The 22314-nt window shown below is 40.0% G+C and overlaps 2 protein-coding genes across 3 annotated transcripts in view; one reads left to right on the top strand and one right to left on the bottom strand.

The window, feature by feature from the left end:
* KIAA0319 (KIAA0319 ortholog) overlaps window positions 1-4661 on the top strand; it is a 33910-nt gene extending 29249 nt beyond the window's left edge. For both annotated transcript variants that reach the window (XM_009326516.1, XM_009326517.1), the window contains exons 17-19: window positions 1342-1432; window positions 3537-3628; window positions 4483-4661. In XM_009326516.1, coding sequence (XP_009324791.1) covers window positions 1342-1432; window positions 3537-3628; window positions 4483-4661 — 362 coding nt within the window. The remainder of the gene's footprint in view (window positions 1-1341; window positions 1433-3536; window positions 3629-4482) is intronic.
* A 7485-nt stretch (window positions 4662-12146) lies between these two features.
* ALDH5A1 (aldehyde dehydrogenase 5 family, member A1) lies at window positions 12147-22291 on the bottom strand. Its single transcript, XM_009326561.1, has 9 exons — window positions 22211-22291; window positions 21168-21338; window positions 20760-20876; window positions 20179-20322; window positions 19151-19294; window positions 17525-17683; window positions 16005-16174; window positions 15179-15237; window positions 12147-15020 (listed from the first exon to the last, which is right to left on the bottom strand). Exons 1-9 carry the CDS (start codon window positions 22289-22291, stop codon window positions 14815-14817), a joined length of 1251 nt encoding a protein of 416 aa, XP_009324836.1. The 3' UTR covers window positions 12147-14814.
* Window positions 22292-22314: the final 23 nt, after the last annotated feature.

Genomic DNA, 22314 nt, shown 5'->3' with positions numbered 1-22314 from the left:
CTTAGGATGTAGATGCTGAGGGAAGACTAAAACAGTCTTTCTTTTCCAGCCCAGCAATATCTTTCGTTTAAAAGATATTTGAATAATGTCTTGAAATGATAATGTCTTGACAGTAGTAGCCTATATTTAAAACATTTTAAAAGTTTAGATTTTAAAAAGTATCACTATTTGAGGAAAAAAGCATGAAAACTTTGTCATGGGAGAAAGATCTTGCAACAATTTGGGGCCAGCTGGAAGGGTTGTTGAATAGTGTGGGCATTGCAAAGCTTTTGAGTAGTATTCATCTGATTGTTGCAAAGCTGAAAAAGAGGCAACAACTTAGATTCTCTGAGTGGGTGGTTGATGCTTCTGAGCCAGAAGTATGATCTGACCTAAGGACAGAAAACAATGTTCTGGACTAACCAATATAGTCACCTTTAAAACCTCAGCTTTTTAGCATGATTAATTTCACTGTTTCTTTCAGTCTGCCTGTTGCACCTGGGAAATGCAGTTTAGTTTTACCAGCTTAATCATGTCTATATTCTGTGGCACACCTAACATATCAGCTCAGCCTCTGTATTTCAAATATTTAATAGTTTTAATTTAACTAATTAGGTCTTCTACTTAAGTTGAAATAAAGCTCAACTCTTAATACTGTGCAGGCTTGGACACCTTTGCTGAGCAATGCGCTAGTCTTCAAGTAAATCTATAGAAATTTATAAGGAGCTTGCTACAAGCCATTAAGTTACCATGGGCCATGTGTCTGCCTGTTAGTGAGCAAAGACTAATTGACCAACCAAAATGGGACAGCAGGTTTTAAGCCTGAGGCTGGGACCTCCTGCAGCCCTGCCCTAATGCTGTGTTGTTCCATAGTGTAATAATAACACTGAAATAGTGAGTATACACATGTCGGAGTTCACATTATTGCATATCTCTCTGTATCCTTCTCATGTTTTCCTGGATTTACAAACGTAAGCATGCGGGTAGAAGGATCTATCTCTAATCAGCTGCTTTTTTAAAGCACTACTAAAATGCCAGACCCAGAGTACATGTATGTTTATTTCAGTTAGAGAATGACAACTGAGGTGGTAACCATGCCCTCTTGACTTTCAGTTCCCACATAGACTTCAGGTATCTTGGGATGGTAAAAGGTATTGGAGTGGAAGAAAACTTTCAAACGTGGATTTTCAATCTGGAAGCGTAAGAATTTCTAGGGATTCTTCTGAGAATATGAAGGTGCTAAGTTTTCCTAAGTCCTGTTGCCACTCCCCATTCCTCAGGACTGGTTATTTTAATAGAGTGGTATTAGAAATTATGCAGTTCATATTACTTTACAAGGCACTGTTGTGTTTCTTTTTTCAGAGTGGAGTATACTCTATGTGACTGTATCTGTTTTTATTTTGATCGTGGTCATGGTAGGGCTTGCCTGGTTCTGCATCTGCTGCTGCAAAAGGTACATGATTTGTGTTTCTTTTTGATGGGGCATATGCAAAAACTGCACACAACTGCCACATTTTAGTCCAGTTCTTAGCACTAAACCACTGAACTCTTTTCAGACATGTGAGGAGCTTCCTGTAGCTATTTCTGTATAGACACACTTTCGTTGAAAAAAGGAGTATCCATTTGTGGCTCTGTGCTCTTCTGCATTTCGAAAAACAAAAAGTTGATATTGGAGTATCCTTCATATTAAGAGGTAATTTATGTTAAAATGCTGAGAGTATACTGCAGGTCTTCATGGTGTCCCACTGAGTCCTCCAGGTGCTCCATAAGAAAAGAGGCACGCCCTGAAGGTCACTGGCATAGGAGTGTTCTAGGCCATCGGAAGGGAGCTGCTCCCAACCCGGTATCGCCCTTGGACAGGAAGGGTGGACATGTGGGCTGCATCTGGCTGACAGGCAAGGAGTACTCCAGTGATCTCAGTCACGCAAACTTCTTGCTTCCTCTTTCCTTAAACATTTTGCCTGCTACTGTATGTTGTTCCCCTCTCTGGCCCCACCCACCCCTAGTCTTTCCTAGTGAGTCAATAAGAAATTCTCTTTCAAGTGACAAGCCCCTGCAAGTTCTGTCACTAGAGCAAGTGTTTTTGCTGCTGCTCAAAAAGCCCAGCAAATAGATACCTTGTTCAGGTGTTAGCAAAAATGAAACACTGTCAAAATCTTTCTGGGTTTTCAACTTTTTATAGGGTGTCTTTGCAGTATGTTAAGGATGCTGTTTGAAATGCACAGGAGTTGATACTGATTTCCTTTTTATGGTTGAAGGAACAGTGCTGTTAGTAGAAAGGTTTAACTAGAAATGTGTCCCGCTCCACCCCCACGGTTTGGGGTGGAGCCTCACAGGCTCCTGTGGATTTGATGAGAAAGGGATCATTTATGGAGTTCCGCTGCTTGTGTCCTTTGTTCTCTTGTGCCTTGTGCCAGAGACTGAAGGCTGGTTGATACAGATACATGTGAAAAAGAGGGAAATGCTGCGCAGGACAGAATGGCAAGAGGTGCCTTTTGCTTTGTGGAAGCTACAGGGAAAAGATACACTGTAGTCCAAGATTTGGCTGGAGTTCGGAGGTTTTAAAGGCTTTCAGTTTCCAAATTAACTCTGTTTTTTTAGAAGACTAGAGGGGAGGCTGAGTGTCTGGCTGTTGCTGTAATGTCAGCTGAGCATAGGTGGCTTCTCCACTGTGAACTGTGCAATCTGTGTGGGAGTGATTCTCCAGACCCTGCCTTGACAAAGGGCATGTCCCATGCACCCACCCCACTCCAAAGTTATGAGAAAGAGGGCCAGAAAAATGCCTGAGGTGTGACAGCATCTTCTTGGAGGTGCCCCCTTGGTTTCCTGCGTGAATGCCCTTTTTTTTTTTACCCTGAAATCCTTTGTTCGTTCCCTCTCGACCCGATAGAACAAACAGTTCTGTGTCTGTCCCTCTAGCTCCAGGACTTTTCCTTCTGTATTAATGAGCAGATGAGTAACTCCTGCAAATAGCTGAAACTTAACATAGAGATGATGATGTTTGCAGCATTGTGGAAGTAGGTGCTGGGGAAGGATTTAAATGAAGAAAGAACAGGTGGGGATTTGCCTACAGACCAGTAGGGCTTTGTCCCTACATATATATGTGGGAGCAAATCTCCATTTTTGTCTGGTCTTCTCTGTAAGCATAACCAGACAAGCACCACTTAAATTCTTTCAGTTTAAAAAAAAAAAAGGGGGGCGACTAACCAATTCTTACAGAAACTTTATTTGGAAACAAATGAATATATGTCTACCTTGTGTCTAGTTACTATGTTGAAATTGAACAAACTGAACCCCTGTGGCCTAGAAAAGCAAGTCAATCTTTCTTGCTTTCTTCATCTTTGTATATCAGAGAGAAAATAAATTATACCTTCTGGTCCAGACTGTACAGCTGCTTTATACAGGTATAAACTGGAACAACTCTTTTTAAGTGGAGGTGAGAAAGTACAATGAGGTTCAGTATATTAGGGTATGTAGCTAAGTGTATGAAAAGGGAGAGGGAGCGATTTATGTGTGTACGTGAGAATTAAAGGTCTTTGTGGTAACTTTCTTTTTAGCAGAAAGAGGACGAAGATAAGAAAGAAAACAAAGTATACCATCCTAGATAACATAGATGAGCAGGAGAGAATGGAGCTACGACCCAAATATGGTAAGTGCTATCTCTTTCAGCTGGGAACTCATCCACTAAGCTTACAGTCAATATATTTGAATTGACACCTGCAGTCAGGAGGAGCCCAGAAGCTGGCCTACAAGTTTGGGAATGGCAGAGGCAAGCATAGACAATGAAATGGTTGGGGGAGAATCACTTCATTTCTTTCATGAGGCCTTGGGCTCAGCCACTTCCCTGAGCTTCTTTGTTAATTTAGAACATCTAATTGTCCCATAGACTTTCTCCATGTAACCCGTCCTTCCCTGCACACACTTTAATTTGGAGCTGTTTTTATTGCTGCACAGCAGTTCCTTCCTAGCCCGTAACTGCCCTGTTAATCATCAGCTGCTACCCTGTGTTCACATACATTTTTATTTACCTGAGTTTCAGTTTTTAGCAGGGGTAATATTGGAATCCAGGGAAATAAAATCATCCTGAGAAATTGCTGTCCTAGAAAGACAGATGTAATGTTTCTGTAGAAACCATGACCTTTCATTGCCACTCGTGTTAATCAGATAGTTGAGTGGACAGACTAATTTCCAGATTCAAGCTATTAAAAGTACATTAGCTATGTACTAAGATCATCTAATTGTTTCAAATTTAAACGCATATATTCACATTTCAGAGCCACAAACTGATGGGCCTGCAGTGAAGTCGCAAGAGTATCTGCCTGACAGCATACGATACCTTCTCGGGCAGTTTTTATATTGGTGGTGGCAGTGGTGCACGCTGTTATGCTGGATGGCAAAGAATGTTTTCACTTATCTTTCATATCACAGCAGAGGAGAGGATGGTTAGTTGTTACAAAAAAGTAAAACCTTTCTAATGAGCTTGTTTTGCTTTTTTATTGTCAGGTATAAAACACAGAAGTACAGAACACAACTCCAGTCTGATGGTCTCTGAGTCAGAGTTTGACAGTGATCAGGACACTATCTTCAGCAGAGAAAAGATTGAAAGAGAGAACCCTAAAACCCTCATGAATGGATCCATCAGAAACGGAATTTCCTTCAACTACAGCTCCAAAGACAGATAACTGAATGAGGCTAAAAGCACAGAACACGCTGGTCCAACACATCTGAAATGTGTTGGCCCACCTCTGTTTTTCCAGAACCGAAAGCTTCCTAAAATATCAACTAATTGTAGATGAAAGGGTAAACTTCTAGCACAGTTAGGGGAAGGAAGGCGGAAGGATTAGATGGTCAGCTAACTCCTTTTGTCACCATTATAGGAACAAGGAAAAGCACATCTTATTTCTTGCATGTTCCATGCTGAATGTTTGTCTGAACTTCAGAAGGCCTTTTTTGCTGTATCACTGCTACAAAACTAGCCAGGGCTGTTAAAGGTAACTGAGATGTATACAGATTCGTGTCCTGTGCTCCCCCATCCCCCCCGAGAAGCAATGTGATTATGATGCTGACCTAAAACAGGAAAGCCACTATAGATAAATCCCTTACAACTATAGAGAGCAATATGTGACCACAGGCTCCATCTTCATTTTCAGTTTAGGTTGGGAACGCAAAGAGGGAGCATTTTTAGTGCATTGTATTTATCTCTGACTGTGCTTTGTGACTTCCTTTTCTAGGGTAGTGCTCATCAGATGGAAGTGTCTTTGTTTTCAAAGGAAGCTTACAGTTTACAGCTGATTAAGTGCAACTGCTAAGTAATGTGATACATCTGTGTCCTGTAGGATGCAGTGTTCCCTGTATTTACATAGAAAGTATGGTGCCTGCAGGGAAGTCCAGCCTTAGATTGCTTCTGTAATGATGAAGGTGCTCTGGCTTTCTGGACTCTGCCATGTCCAGCCAGGAAACAGTACCAGAAAGGTGGGAGGGACTCAGTGTGACGTGCTTTCAGAAGCATTTTGAGTATCCCAAACAACCTTTTGCTTAGAGAGCACTTTTAAGGAGCTCTGAACCTTTTAAGACTGAACCCTCAGCTGAGATGAGTTTTCATCTGTCAGCCTCAGGGCTCAGTTAAAGAATGTGCCAGGCATCTGTGTAGTGAAATGCTAAGTTTTGCTTGTGGCAAAATACCCTATGTGGAGCAGGAGTTTCAACACCTACCTTCACTGCCATGGGAATTGGTACTGAGGAAGGTTTTACCTTGAACATTAGATTGTTTCACTTTTTCTTCTGTGGCTATTTGGTGACTAGATATGTTGGCCTCAAGAGATTCCTTTAGGTGTTTGGGAAGGGTAGGTGTGTTGGAGTTCTTATGTTCTTATTCGCAATCTGGATAATTTCTTTACAGCGTGCTTGTTAGGCTTTAAAGCCATGCCCACAATACTGTTCTTGAAATCCCAAACTGAAGATCCCAAACTGAAGACCTGGCTTTTATACGTAAGCCTCACTTGCAGGGGCACCTGTGCCAGTGGTACTGTCTGGCCACAATGTCAGCCTTTCCTGGGGGTCCTTTACCTACATGCTGGAGTCTTGGGCTGAGCTGGAGGAATGATGTGTCTTTGTGGAGAAATCATTCCTCTGGGAGCGTTTTGAACAGGGGGTTGTGGTTTTTTTTTAATTTGGTGCTGGAGAATCCATTAACAGAGAAGGGTGGAGCAGTATAGAGATCAAGGGGAGCAGATGAGAAGGGTCAGGGAGGTGACATAGCCTGTCTCCATCATGAGGAATAATTTGGTGGAGAATTTTGGGGCTTCCTCCATCCTTTTATAGAAAGTCTGATACAACAGAGTAGTTGGGTTGAACACTGTGGCTTCTGTGCTCCTCTTGTTCATGGAGTTGGGCAAAAGTCAGAACAACTGTCTAGGTTGGAAGGAATCAGTACTCAGAAGTTGCAGCAACATGGCACGCTCATAACTGGTTTCATACCTTTGATTCTCACATGCAGCCAGCAACAGTCCCTAAGGCTACCAATGCTGCACTGAGGAGCATTTATCCTGTGCCCAGCCCTGCATTTCTCTGGAGAGCTGAGTGTGGCTGCAGGAGCCATAGTGGCGGGAGAGGCTGTGAAGAGCTAAAAAGGGCTGATGCAAGTGTTCTCCATGTTTTTCCCATACCCACCAGCAAGATGCAGTATAAAGGGTATGATTTGCTTTCTTCAGAAGCCAAGTTTTAACTCTGTGTGTATGGGGGTTTTAGGCTGTTTATTGAAACAAATCTACTTTATCTCACCCTCCCCCTTCTTGACCGTGTACGTATATATATTTTCTTTTAAATAACTCGGTCAATAAAAGCAAGGTCAGCTTTTGATGTCTTTCAATTTCTGCTCCAGATGTGTTAACATAATAACGCAATGTTCACTTTAAAGCATTCCTGAAGAAAGTTAAGGCCCACTCAAAATACTATTTTTTTTTTCCTTTTTTAAATCAAAATGTTGGGCTTAATCCATTCTGCACAAATTCCTAAAATGTTCTAGCAGGAATTATGCTCTTGGAAATGTGCATTAAAAAAAAAAAAAGAAAAGGTTGCATAAGCAACTACAACTTTGTATTGGCCATGCTGCCATTAATGCTTCTGCTAAATACTGTATCCAATGTGCCTTTATTTATAAACTTATCTTTTAGGACATGTTAGTGCAGTCAGCAGGATCCTTCAGTTTTGTGAAGTCAGTCACTTGTGTGTTTTGGGTTTATTTTACATTTTTAAAGCTGGTGCTGAAGCCTAGGAGGTTGTTCTTTCGAGGAATTAAAATTCAGATATTTAAAAAAAACAAAACAAACAAACCAACACTAAAGACTGATTCTCTAGTAAAACTACTACAGGAATCATAAACCTGCTTTCCTCAATGCTGCAAAATTCCCATTGCTATTCCCCCTCACACACACACACACACACACACGCTGTGGGCTCAGATCTTTGGATCAGTGTTAAGTTTTGTGCCATGACAACGTATGCATGATTTGGCTAAGTATTTCTTACTCTAACAAATAAGAAACATTAGACCAATTTCTTATTGCATAAGACCCTAGCAAGTGGAAGTTGCTTACTAAATTCTGTTCTCTAGATGATGCTTTGATATCTTCGTTGCTAACAGTATTTTAGTTATGTTCTGAAAGTTGAACATAGTTTAAATTTTTAAGCTGCTTCTAATTCTACTAGTTTGATTCTTCTGCCTCCTTGGAAGGAGAATTCATTCCTCTTACATAAGATCAGGCTTGCTCTTAATATGAAAATTGCACAGAAGTTGATAGTTTCTGGCTCTGTGAATTTGTGGTATCACATGTCTGTGTCACTGTGCCAAGCATGATTTTGTCAGGAATTTAGGAGAGACTATAGCAAGCCTTGTATCTTGATTCAGTATAATTTTTATTTCTAGAACTGTTGCTTTCTTGCAGAGTGTCAGGTCATACCTGGAATGAAAGGGTCAGAAAACTAGCTGTTAAGGAGCAAACACAGTGGTAGAGTTCAGATGCTAGTTTTCTGGTTTGGCTTATGATGGGTTTGAAGCAGGTTCTCAGTCCTCACGTTTACTTCCACACACTGCTTTCCTTTATATACAGAAAGAGTGCTGGCGGCTTCTTTGTGAAATAGGGATGGGGATATTCCCAACAGTCTCATCTGCACTGAAAAGCAGAGGAGACCAGATAGAGCTTGTCATGTATGGCTCAGAGTCCACTGAAAATAAAGAATAAATTCAGTTTGGCACTGATAAGATACTGCCTCTCTTTGAAAGCAGACAGCGTGCTGATACTTAAAGTGCCTCATAGCCTTGATGTGAGCACTGGGTTTTCATTTGCATCTTGGTTTTACATTTATACATGCTGATGCATGCCCAAGCAGAGACTGTCCAGCTATGTAAAAGGACTGCCTTTGTTTGCTTTTTAAGTAAGGAGTATATTTTGGAAATAAACTTCCTTACCATTACTGCCTGAGGCATTAAACAGGTTCAGTACTCAACTTAAGTACTCAACAGAGTGTATACGCAGCATGAAACTGCCACATTGCGAACAGGTCATCGGCTTGTGTTTTTAATTTTCTTAACCAAAATGCTACTGCAGCACGAAACAAAATTTACCTTGGCAAATCTGCTGAGATGCACATCCAAATTCTCTGTCCTATGGTTCAACCTTTCATATTAACTGAATAGATTGCTGAGAAATTCAAGCAAAATGTGAATGGTCTAATTGCAGAGGATTGTTTATTTGGGGAGGGGAAAAAAGGTTATTCTTGTTTCATGTGTAAGAATACATTTTCAACTGCGTCTTTTTAGGTAAACAGAGTCTTAGCAGTCTCCCTCTGTCAGATGCATCAGATACAGGTACTGTTCAAGCATCTGTTTTATGCTGTCAGCTGTGTTTGTTTATATGATGCAAACTTTCCTTTTCCTTGGTCTCTTGTGGGCAAACAGAGGTGCGCACACATGCAAGGAACTTAACAGTGTGTGAACTTAACAGAGAGTGAGCGCATGCATGTGTTCTCTATGCTGAATTTAAACTTCCCTTAGACAGTTCTGATGTTCTTGAAATAATTGAGTTCTTAGGCAAATTTCCTATTCCTCTTTTAAGCCTCAAGTGAAACTAGTTTTGCCCCTCAATACGGATAATGGGCTGTAGTAAGCTGGAGCTTTGGCATGGTGGTAATAAAATGACAGCTACTTTAGTCTTCTGAGCCATTTAGGTGAGGTTTGAGAGAGGTAAACATTCCTCTAGAAGAAGAGAAATGGGATGGAGGTGAATTAGAGTTTCTTAACATCAGCTGTTGCTTATCATTGATCCCTAACTAGAATACTAATCTCATACTTCTGCAGCAAAGGAGAACCCATTTCATGTACCTTTTAGGTCCTGAACTCCCCGAGGCAAGGGAGGGAACCTTAAAGCTTAGAAATAAAATTTTAAAAAGGAGGGAGAAAAGGTGAATCTCTTTTTTTTTTTTTTTTTTTTTTCTTTTGCATAGGCTACGAATCAAGTGCCGATGAGCTGCACATCAGTAGTTTGTCTCTGTATGGAAGCACTTCTCCCTGTGGGTGGATGGGTTGAGCTATTACAGAGTTTATATTAGGAATCTGTTTCTAGAAAATGTTATTTATTGCAAATGATAACGTATTGTAACTGGAACCATTTCTGAGCTGTAATTACTACATTTATGTAACTACTAATAAAGTTTTGTCCTTCCTTCTAGGAACTTGTCAGGTACTCTTTTAGACATGGTATTCTGTATTGGACTCAACACTCAAGTCAGGCTAATAGAGATATGTTCCATACTATAGCTTATGTCTGTACTCAAACATAAAAGCAGTGCAGTATCTGATCCCTTCCCTTCCTACTGACAAAAGCAAAACGGTATCTTTTTTCAGAGGTAACGTAATTCAGTACATCAGAGAGCAGAAAAGAAAAAAATACTGCAGTTCACAGTAAGAGTTTTCACATGGTACTTGTCCTTACTTGGTTTAATTGGCTGTTTTTAAATATTCACCAGCTGTCATGCCAGGTGTGGTGATTCCACAAGTTTTGTGGCTTATTCTATAGCAAATCCAATACTTGAGTGTTTGTAAGTACAATGGCTGCTTTGCAGTAATCAGAAATACTGGTGTGCAATATAACCCAAAATACTGCTGTTAGCTAGGGGTAGATTATGCTGACTGTTTCCTAACTGGAAAAGGAAAATCCATGCATCAGTGTGTGTGAAGTTTGTGCTAAATCATAATAAAAGGTACTATGAGATACAAGTGTACTTCTGTAAGGAAAAAACATACACCATAAAAGCAACTTTAAGTGTATTTGGATACATGGTGCCACAGTCTACATGGTACCTCTTACGTTCATACTTGACTCCTACAAGGGAATACTGGCTGTTGAATGAGCTGATGAGATACATAGTGTCCTTTGAAGAATGGAATCTGCCCATTTGTTATTGCACTGTACATTTTGGTAACAGGAGTGGCCTCCCCCCTCCCCTTTGAGTAGGCTGATGCAAGCCTATAGACTTGTGCACAGAAGATAATCAGTAGTGATTCCTAAACCACTTAAGCCAGTTGTGCTAAGTAGCTTCAGCATTCACTGGTAAAAGTGAATAAACCACCAACTTCTTACGTCTTGGAAGGTCCTAGGCAGAGACTTTTGACATTGAAAACACTTCAGATGAGTGCTAAAACTTAACTTGGAGCTTCTGAACACCATACCTAAACCTCCTCCCTTAAGATAGCTCAACCCTTCCATAAGCAGTAGGGCTAGGACAAAGGGCATGACCAGTTCCACTTGCCAGTTACAGTGAGACAGTTACTTCATTGCCAAGTCAAAGCATGGAGTTTCTTTTACTTACAGGATTGCCCAACTCCCAACATGTGCCTGATTGATTTAGAACAGTAAAAACTGTTTTACTCTGTGGAAACCATTTAAACTGCTGTTTATGTTCTGTGACTTCATCACAAAAGCACAATTAATCATAACCAGTTACACTTGCGACTCTGCCAGTTACAGTGAGACAGTTACTTCAATGCCAAGTCAAAGCATGGAGTTTCTTTTACTTACAGGATTGCCCAACTCCCAACATGTGCCTGATTGATTTAGAACAGTAAAAACTGTTTTACTCTGTGGAAACCATGTAAACTGCTGTTTATGTTCTGTGACTTCATCACAAAAGCACAATTAATCATAAAAGCATAAAATGTGTCTAAGAACACCAGTGTCTGGGAAACGGATAGTCTGCAGAACACTAGCCTGCTTAAACATTTCCTTGATCTTGGTGACAAGAGATAACAAAGTGCAATCTGCCAGCTACTGTAAACAAAATTAAGTACTAGGTATTGGTCAGGCTTGACATACTTCTCGGAAAGACTGATTGTCTATCTTCACTCGTATTGGATCAGTGTTACCAGCATCAAGAGCCTCCCTCACTTATTCTGAGCACCCAAGGTAACTTTGCCAGCTTAGCATACCAATGGACAAGCATTACCTAGAGTGACTGGCCAAAAAAATCTTGTGCGCTTGGTTGGAGATAATTTCTCCCTATTTAAGCTAAAAATGTTTGTTTACCTGTTCTACTAGATACTCAGTTTCTTAAGAGTTTATTACACAGAGAGGACAGGCAGCAGGGGTCAAACAACAGCTGTTTAAAGGGTAACATAAGAAAATAAAGTGAAAATTGGCCATAACTAAGTTGGGTTGGAAATTTTAAGACAGTTTCTGAGGCTTCAAAACCTTATTAACTAAATGGAAATAAAAAAGCTTCCAAAAATCTATTTTAAATCTTAATAAATGAAGTAAAGAATTACGTAAGTAATCATATCCTGAAAGCAAGGAAAGGCACTCTGATCCACAGAGCCTATATCTTGCAATAAAATGTTTGATGCAGCATAAAGGACTTGCATACACAATGACTGATAGCATATTAGTATGTCAAAGTAGTCTCATCTACTTGATTTAGATTTGAGGGACTGTAACTGGGGTAACCAAAATCTTACACCTCATGAACATGTGGATGCAAAGAAGTGGGTTTTCTTTTCCCAGTGCTAAAGCTGGCAGAACAAAAAATTCTGTGCAAATCTGAGAGACTGAACTTAATGTGGCTGCTGTTAGTTTGTCAGTTCAACATTGAATAAGGCCATAAACCATAAAATCCAGTGCTTTCACAGAAGTTATTTATTAACTGAAAACATTTTTCATCACAGTTTTAATATCCAGAAATGACTAAACTATCTTAAGTGTAATCAACACAACTGAGGTGTGAGAATTCAAGTATATCTTTTGTTAAAGAATCACAGCTTTTGCTATGAAGACAACTTTAAGATTATTCTGTGCTTAACTGATGTAGACCTTACTGACACAAGAATACTATGCTGGAATCCAACCACAATCCAATCTAGGCAAAGTATTTTTAAAGTTTATTACATACCTTATCTTTAATTATGGTTTGTGCTTGTTATCAGGCACAGTAAAAGGTATTATTTGCTAGAAAAAAAAAGTAAACATTTACTCATTAATTTTAACAGTGCTATTCCAGAAAAGACATCAAGATTTTAAATGCACCGATGCATCAGATCAATAACTTTGCAATGAATAGAGCAGCGGGTTAAAGAATTTATCTTCCAACTGCACTGTTCCAAGAAGTACACCCACATTCAAGACTGCACTGTCATACAGCAGTAAATGAGGTAACTTTAATTTTGACCTTACACTGCTGTTCACAGGCAGACATATTTTAAGTAAGTATGTGCAATTTCAGTGGCAGATATTCTACCTGTGTACAATACCTGTAAGTTTGACTGTATCACTGTATTGTAGTACCCAAGCACCAAGTTATGACCACCTCCTACCTAGTTACTCTTTCCAATAAGAAACAAACACGTATTGGCTGGCAAACAGCTTCCTCTTCCACAACACTGTATTCCCCAAATTCGGGCAGCCTGTGTACTCAATAGTGTAAGCTTAGAAGTTGGCGATAAAGTTTCTTGCAACTAGTGTAGAAATAGGCCATGCTTTTTTTGTTCTTGACAACAAGCACGTATGCTGCGACTGGTAACAGTATTAAGTCCTCACTATCTTAAATGTGCATTTTTGATGCATTGGAAATTACTGGACGGGCACAGTAAGTACCCTTTAACCGTGCTTTGGTTGGCACGATGCACACACACTCTACTGACAGATAATGTGCTCCAGACCTACCTAGTCTCAAGTGTTACACAAATATAACCATAAAAAATATTTAGAAATAATAAGTAGCAGTCAATGCTACCTTATGCACACTTTAAAAAAAAAACCATGAAACTCAGTTCTGGCTTGTTTTCCCCCTGCCTCCCCCCCAAATCTTGTGTTACCTGGTACCTCTTTGCCTGATTGGATAAAATATCTTAAAATATCCCATTTCATAGGGTACATTCATAAGTGTATAGGAGGAAGAGCTCTATTGCCTTCTTTTATTTATCTTTAATAATTAAATGAGTAAAGCCCCACCAAATAGTTAACCAACACAGGAAACAAAATTTATTCCCCTTAACCTCTGCAGTGCTGATTTATTTGCCAAATTAACATTGCACGTTTTTTAAAGTGCTTCTTCTGACTACCGTTAAAATAATGTTTAAACAGCGTTGTTTATTTCGTACTTAGGAAGCTTTACATCATCTTTTGAAGATGACAAAATAGTGAGGTGATGTGTAGAAGTCTCACCTCTAATCACTTCTATTTAAATCTTTATTAGGTCACAAGTTAGCCAAGTTCAAAGGTTTTTAAACCTTCCTCCCTAATGGACATTCACCTGTGTAACCACAAATCCAATTCAAGGCACAAAGCCCATAGGAACGGAACCGTCTATCTGCTCATGTTCCTTGGAGGGGCTGAGTAACGTTCCTTTAGACACTGAGCAACACTTCCATCAGTGACTGTACTTCTACCCAAGGAGGGTCATGTTCTTTTCACGGAAGGGAGTTTATCATCATGTCACCACTTATGCTTCCTTCACACAGCCCTTATAGTGTCCCCTTACGCTTCTGCAAGTTATTCCTGCAAGTCAGCATCCCATCTTCCTCCTGCTACTCCAGCAACTGCTTGTCCTGGACGGTCCTGTTCCCAGGACTGCTGGGGCTCACAAACATCAAACAAGGGCCATATTTGATCCCAGGCGCGCAAGCTGTTAGGCACAACTTACAGCTCTTTTTGCTCAGAAGCCCAAAGCTGAACAGGTGGCAGCTCTGCAGCCGACATTAACATGCACTGAAAAAGCGGTCTGTTTGCCTGCATGGATACCTAGCTGTAGCTAAAAGCGATTCCTCACCTTTCACAAGCATCAGATTCTCCCGCAATTAAAAAAAAAAGACACGCCTGCTTCTAAAAGAAGGTCACAAAATCACATTAGAAAATGTGAGTATTTACACAAAATTCTAAAGGGAGGCTGCCATCCCTGAAGCCTCCCACATCCACACATTAGAGGCAGTAGAAAATGGTGGTCGTTTCCCCTTGCCATAGGTTATGATCTATTTTCATTATCCACAAGTCTCCCAAGTCCTCCCAGTTACACAGGGGTAATCCAAGAATAATAAATGTCCATTCTTCCCTACTCCTTACTAAAAATTATGGACGTTGTGATCACATTGCTGAAAAACTGAATGTATAAATAAAGAATGTGTAAAAATATATGGCAGCACAGAATACTCTAAATATCTCTACACATACAGAACAGGGTTGCTTAGTTTTAAAGAAGGTAGAAGGTGCATTCATACATATTTCTGGTTCAAGAAGCTTATTAAAACTACAGCACTCTTTTCCAAGATGTTGGGATTGTGCTTTTTGAAGATTTTTATAAGCCTCCAAAGCAGACATATTTTATTTCTAAGTATTCATCAATGCCGTATTTTGAACCTTCTCGCCCTAAGCCAGACTGTTTTACCCCACCGAAAGGACTCTCCACTGAGGAGACTATGCCTTCATTAACACCAACCATTCCAACTTCCAGCTGTTCTGCAACTCTCCAGATCTGAGCTGGATCTTGGGAGTAGAAATATCCTGCCGTGCAGACACAGAGATACAGGAATGAAAATTACAATCGGGAAGAACAATTGCAGAAGACTGTGAAAAAGAGACTTACTGACATTAAAAATTGTCACCCCATAACACTAAAGCTCATAAAACCACAGAAATACATTTATCTGACAGAGGCATACCTGCTAAACCCACATTAGCTGCATTTGCTATAGCAATAGCTTCTGCTTCAGTCTCAAATCTGTCAATATAAAGAGAAAAAAACACAAATGAGGCCTGCAGTTCATCTACTGTCTTGCTGACTTACTGACAAGAAGCAGCCTTATCGGAAATAAAAAAGTCAAGATGCAGTTTTTTTCCAAAAGTATATTTTAAACATCTAATCTAATTTTCACTTTGAAACAATGGAGGAGTTTCTACCACTTCTCTTAATTTAAACTGCAGTTAAGTAGTTAAGATTGCCTTTATCCTCCCTAGATACTGGTAGCTAAAACATTTACTTCACATGGGTTAGCCCACCAATTTCCCCAACTACACAAGCACTCTCAACTATGAGAGATAACCGTCTGTTCTTCCATCACATCCAATTGCTCCGGAAGGAGGCAGGGAAGGTTTTAAGGAGAAAAGAGAGCTCTAAGTCATCCTCTGTCAGAAAAACTTAGGACTAGCAAAATCACATGACAAACTGCAAAGTTCTGCCTCCTACTTCATACCACAAATCATGAAGTTGAAGGTTTTGCTGCTATCTACCCTTGCTTAAATGCTGATACAATTTAAAAGAAAATAATTTTCCAAAAGTTGCAGAGATGCTAAAATCAGGCCGAGAAAGAAACAAATGAACCACATATCCACAGTAAGTTTTCACATGTGGTGTACCCCAGTCTTACTACAAGACTTGTGTGATCGTACAAAAATATCTTTTGGCAAACTGTCATTCAAATCTTATTTATTCAAAATACTCTTTCATTTTTAATTGCTATTTTTAATCTGGAAAATGAATAATCTTACTTGATAACTGGTGCTAAAGGGCCAAATGTCTCCTCTTGGGTGCAAAGCATTTTTGTTGTAACGTTACTAAGTAATGTTGGCTCAAAGAAATTCTTCCCCAAGCTGTGTCGTTTCCCTCCAGTCACAATAGATGCTCCTTGAGAAACTGCATCATGAATGTGTCTCTCTACCTGAGGTATGCAAAACAAAAATCTCAAAGTCAGCATTTAGGAATGAACAACAGTATATTTTCCACTGAAGAAATAATACTCTCCAGTATTAAATAGAAGATTTTGAAGAGAGGTTTATACTTTGCGTAAGACCATTTGCAACATTATTTAAAATTTCTCTTGAATTTTTATTTCTCTCAGTCTGACATAATTTCAGAGGGATAAATTATGAGTATGGCCACAGTCTCACGGGTATTAAAAATTCAGCTTTTCTGTTGAAATGAAAAGATTACATCCAACATGAGAAAAAGTCTTTGAGGGACTAAGAAGTACACCTGGTATCGGTGATCAAGCACAATGAAAACAGAAGTACATGACTGTCATTTAAAGAGAAACGGACAACTTTCAAGACGGTACTGGCAAGAACGTTTTCCACCCCCTACATCTACAATTCATCCAAAGACAAGAAAGTAATGAGAAAACTAAAGTAGCGGTCTCCACCTATAATACTGTCCTTTGAAATTACAGAAAGGCAAATAAGTGACTATATACAGTGCTTGCTTATTTGTATATATAGATGTATATGATACACACACACACTACTTTTGTGATGCACAAAGGGAAGGCATGAAGGAAAGAAATCAAAATACTGTATCCTTTGTCTCTCAAATAACTCTGAATATTTTCATATGCTATTATTTTATAAACAGAAAGAATCTGGCAGCATTCAAGTATAATGGGATTCAAACCAAGCCTGAATATAACTGAGCCATAGCATCTTAGAAAGTATGAACCACATAATTTAATAATCTTTAACCTTAGAAAGGGTAAAATACTATAGAAAAAGTGACTTATTGTGATGAAAAAAAAATTTCCGGGAGTCACAAGTCATCCAAAACAGAAGATCCAAACCATGCATGTAAGGTTTCAAGCGATTACAACACCCAGAGCTCTGGTATTTTTAACCTCAATGTATTATTCTGCTTAGCTTTTGCCAAACAGAGGCACTGTTCTTCAAAGTAAGTTGTCATTCACAGTGCTTCAGAATTGCAGCATCACCACATAGCTCTCACAGTGTACCCAATTTCAGTAAACGTTCTTGCGAATGGCTAGGAAGTAATCAGAAGGAATCAGTTTCTCCTAAAGGAGGAATCTCTTTTTTCCCTTAGTGGAAATAGGATGATACATTAACTGGCCACACCGGTTCGTCTATATGCATACGTGGACCTGAAGGACAGAACACACTTCCAGCCACGCTGCAAATACATTCTAACAAAACAAGCGTGAAAAAAGTGAAATATAAACCTAAAGTTGCATTATGGATCATATAAAGGAAATTAAGATGTCAAAAATGAAATCTTTTATTTATACCTTCTCCACTGCTTTTTCATTAATTAGTGGTCCTTGGGTAGTTTTTGCATCAAATCCACTTCCGACGTGTAGTTCTCTCTCTATAGCTTTAGCAAACTTTTCCACAAATTTGTCATGGATTCCCTTTTGCACCAGGAAACGGTTTGTGCAAACACAGGTCTGAAAACAAAAATGAAAAGGAAAAACAAACAGTAGTTTATATTGTATTTAAGCTATCCATCAGGTTACTACAGTGATCTGTCCCTCTGCCTCTTCTCCATCATCCTAAGTTGTTACCTAGCTTTGCCGTTTCTTTCATCACCCCTCTCACTTTAGAAATAACAACTTCAACAAGCTGTCAGTATGTGTGAAATACGCCACACTGCTAAATTTAACTCGCTTACACTGGGAAAAGCTTTTGTGAGTTCTGTGGACTCTGATATATGAATCAACCAAGGTCCAGAAGCTGCAAGAAATACCTTCTAATTAGACTGCAGAATGCTGGACTGAAGAGCAGAACCTCAAATCACACTTGGTGGTGTGGGGTCTTTTTTTGTAACTCCTTCATTAATTGAGTTTGAGCTTGCTTTCTTCCTGGAGTTATTTTTAAGTGCTTTCAGTGGCCTACTTACTCGTGCTACCCCTTTGCTCTGACTGCATCCTATTTTGATTGCTACAGTCTCTCAAAAGTAACAGCTACTTTGTACTTCTATGCAGTAGAAGAGGTGCCTTTTATGTCAGATCTTGTCCAATCTGTGTCTGATCACTCAGTGGTCCTTGTCCACATTCCATTCTGTTTCCTTTCTTTCTTCCCAAGATTAGTCTTTTCTTCTTGTGTTATTCAAGCAACGTTTTCCCAACCAAATGACCTCCCAATCCTACCAAAAACTTGCTGCTTCTCCAAAGTTGGAGTTCGTCAACTTCATGTTCACGTGCAGAGGTGATACTCGTAAGGCTGGAACAAGTCTCCACACAGCCCTGCTCAGCTGACTGTTCTGGAAAGTGATGCTCTTAATATTTTTTTGATTCTAAGTAAAATACATTTGAAGCAATGTACACTTGAATCCTGTCTGTCACTTTTTTTAAGCTACTCACTGTGGAAAAATCTAGCCGTGAGTGTCTTAACAGATTTCAATCCCCTTAACTCCTGCTGGGTGCTTTCAGAACACAAAAAAAAGACTTGGATCAAACACACAATCTTAAAGATAGAAACATTTATCACGAGACTTGAAGCCATTATTTTAAGAAATGGCTAGGCACATGTTATAAAACATAATCCTGAGAACCGAGGCACGATGGTGTCTTCACAGCTCTAGTTTTCCAATTAAATTAATGCTAACAAAGCATATGACAAAATGCCTTATCACTTTCTCATGCTCTTACGAGGGGTCCTAGTGAACATCTTCCTTCTCAGTGATACTATTGACTGCCATGCATGTTGTGAAAGTACATGGGATTTTACAGTGCTGTTATTTAGACTTGCTGATAACTGGCTGGAGTGCTCAGAGCCATGTGTGACTCCAGCATCTCTCTCTTCACAATGAAGTGTTCTATGCTTTCCTTCTACATAAAATAGCTTATTTACACCTTAAACTGTATGTACAGCTCTTCACTTTCCAGAAACAAGGACAAAAAGGTTACTCTTACCTGCCCCGAGTTTCTATACTTAGAAGCAAGGGCTCCTGCAACAGCACGGTCCACATTGGCGCTATCAAACACTATAAAAGGAGCATGGCCTCCAAGCTCCATGGAAACTCGCTTCACAGTGCCAGCTGCGTGTTTCAGCAGTATCTGTAGGCAACAGAGGAGACACAGAAATTTGTACCTCTACCAGATGTGAACTACGAAACCACAGATGGAAGGCAGTGAAAAACTAACTCTGGCAGGGAATTAATCTGCATCTTCTCTATAATGCTAGACCATCTGTTTTCTCCTACGACAAAAACAAGGACTAATTTCCTTCATTAAAATCTTTACAGATGAAATTCTGGCCAAGAAATAATGAAGAGAAAGATTTTCATCAACTTCAGTTCAAGTCAGGCTTTTATACACTAATATTGTAACTCTTGTTTGCTTGTTCTTTTCTTTTTTGGTAATAAAAATCTTGACTACTCTTACAAAATTTTTCCAAGATCTGACAGAATTTGGGATTAAGATTTGCTTTGATATCAGACTTTTTCTTCATTCTGCATACGGCCATTCCATAGAATTCCACCATCTTCTAGCCACGCTCTGCAGTTTTATTGATTTCATTAGAGATGGTGACGAGTAAGATTGCTTATTGACTAAGGCTGATAGGAGAGATGCAAGGGCCTCCCTTCTCTAACGCTTTCTCTCAACTGCAGAAGCCATTCCTGAATAGTACCTCTGAAACTCAATTTCAGTGTTCTTATTAGTATGTTGCCACCCTATGATATGAAACAAGAGCATCTTGTACAGAACTGTTCACATTATAATTTAATAAAGGGCAATTATCTGGAAGCTGCACACAGGCATCCTCCTGCAAAGTACTGATATTAAACAGGCAGCATCTCAAGAAGTACACAGTTATTTGGACAATCTGTGTACAGTAGCCAGAAAAGAAGGTGGCTCTGTATAAAGACACACACTTTCCCCCTACCTTTCCGGTATAACCACAGTAATAATCTTCAAGGATATTCTGTGCACTTATGTACCTTTCCTGTTGCTGTGGAGCCAGTAAAAGATATTTTGGCTACCAATGGATCAGTGCACAGAACTTCCCCTACAGCTGATGTCTGTTGTCTGGAACAAGGAACAACATTATACACTCCCGCTGGAATTCCAGCCTGGTTTGCAAGCTGCAACAAAAGAAACACAGAATTTGCATTACCAGTGCATTTTGTATGAGGAATAGTCACTTAACGTTTGTTTATTGTTTTGAAGAAACCAGTCTGTAAGTCAGTGGAAGCCAAAACTGCACCGCACAACTAATAACACATGCCAAGGTGCCAAGAGAGCAGCTTCGCTCCAGTTTAAGCTGGACATCACTCAAAGTCACCAAAGGAAAGATATAAAGATGTTTTGTGTAGTTAAACGGCCAGGTCCTCTTTGAGGCCCTAGACCATACTATAGGCAACTTTCAAAGATTCTTACTAAACTAAAACCTCTGGATCAATTCAGCCAACTTGTCCTTCCTGCATGTATGAAGTTGGCCAAAGTTATCTTCGAAGCCCATCTGACTCCCCGTTTACAGCTTCAGTCCATTGCTAAGGTAAAGCTTAGCATAAAAGCTCACCTCCCCAAGAGCTAATGCTGACAAAGGTGTGTCCTCTGCAGGTTTCACTACCACCGTACAGCCAGCTGCCAGAGCTGCACCAACCTTCCGGGTAATCATGGCGCTGGGGAAATTCCACTAGGATGAGAGAGAAAAGTACAATCAAACTCGTGAAAATTTTGCCTCCCATTTTTGCAGAAATAGCTGAGTGTAATTTCTGTAATTATGCGATAACCTAAACAGACCTGCATGATGTGCTTTGTCCTAAGCGAACATTACACAGAAGCACTGCCAATACAGAAAGAAGCAAGTACAAGGTAGAAATGAAACTTTACAGGGGTGTTTCCTGGGCAGGAGGAGCCGTAAGGCCCCATGCTGTGGGCTGAGCTGAAAACCTTCATATGATTTGAAAAATTCAGCTATGCTTACTGGGGTTATAATGGCTGCCACTCCTACTGGCTGCTTCAGCACCAGGATTCTTCTGTCTTTTGCGGATGCTGGAATGACATCACCATAAACCCGGCGAGCTTCCTCCGCAAACCACTCCAGAAATGAGGCAGAATACAGGATTTCACCCTGTGCTTCTTTCAGAGGCTTCCCCTTTGATTAAATCAGATTGAAGATACACTGTAAGCAGCAGACTGAAGCGATAAAAACAAATTCAAGTCATTTCGGAGTTTCTGTTCTTTTCAGAGTACTTTACAATCCCCTATCATGTACGCTGTAGTCTCCAAAAATGATTATATGATTGCAGCAGCAACAGTTGCATGGCTTCAATATACCATCATTGTACAGTCAACATTTTGTATGTTGTGCCTGGATTCATACCTGCCCAAAACAAGGAGCTGAAATAGCAAATGTAGGATGTGTTTATTTACAAACTCTGCAGTTAGCTGCTATTACCATTCTGAAGAAGATGCAAATCATGGCAAAACAGTTACAGGTTTATGCCAGGGAGACTTGTTTTGGGAACTATTACTTTGGACTACCTCTAGGTCTGATCCCGCGGACTGAACGGCCGTTAGCAGCTGGGACATCACAGAGGAGCTGCTGAAGTATCTTCTAGCATGGTTTTATCCAAAAGGATACCAGTCTGTGAGCTCCCAGACCGCTCCGTGATGCAAACCAAAGCACACTGAGTGAATCCAACTTGGAGGCTTGCTTTTAACAGTACTGCAATTTTTTCCGAGTCAGTGAAACTGATAAAACACAAACATTTCTGCCATGAAGACCATGGTTTAGGTTGATGTATGCTCTTGCACATCATGAGGCACAATGTGGGTCTGATTTCCACTGGCTTATTAGGTATTGTTGTCTTCAAAATAATGCATTGTATGTATGCCAGAAATAGAAAAGTTTGAAACGTTATCCGTTGACCTAACAGAGCGATGTGAACGCCCAACGCATCCGCCAGGCCCAACTTTTTTACGTAATAAAAGAAGATAACGGTGGCTAACTGGTGAAATGCGTACAGGGTGTTCTGACGGCTGCCAGTGTTGTTTTATTTCAACGTTAAGCGTGCCGGCTGAACGCCAGCACAGGCCAGAACCCATGCTGGCAGGGGCTGCCGGCACCG

Source organism: Pygoscelis adeliae, unplaced genomic scaffold, assembly GCF_000699105.1.
Source record: "Pygoscelis adeliae isolate BGI_AS28 unplaced genomic scaffold, ASM69910v1 Scaffold186, whole genome shotgun sequence".
NCBI lineage: Eukaryota > Metazoa > Chordata > Aves > Sphenisciformes > Spheniscidae > Pygoscelis > Pygoscelis adeliae.
Note: the sequence above shows the minus strand (reverse complement) of the source record. Positions and strands in the feature narration are given on the sequence as shown.

Coding starts and splice junctions, on each gene's coding strand:
- ALDH5A1 (XM_009326561.1), bottom strand. CDS start 22,291: ATGGGTTCTGGCCTGTGCTGGCGTTCAGCCGGCACGCTTAACGTTGAA. Junction 20,877..21,167: donor TGGCAGCCATTATAACCCCA/GTAAGCATAGCT, acceptor CTCTCATCCTAG/TGGAATTTCCCCAGCGCCAT. Junction 20,323..20,759: donor CAGCATTAGCTCTTGGGGAG/GTGAGCTTTTAT, acceptor CTTTTGTTGCAG/CTTGCAAACCAGGCTGGAAT.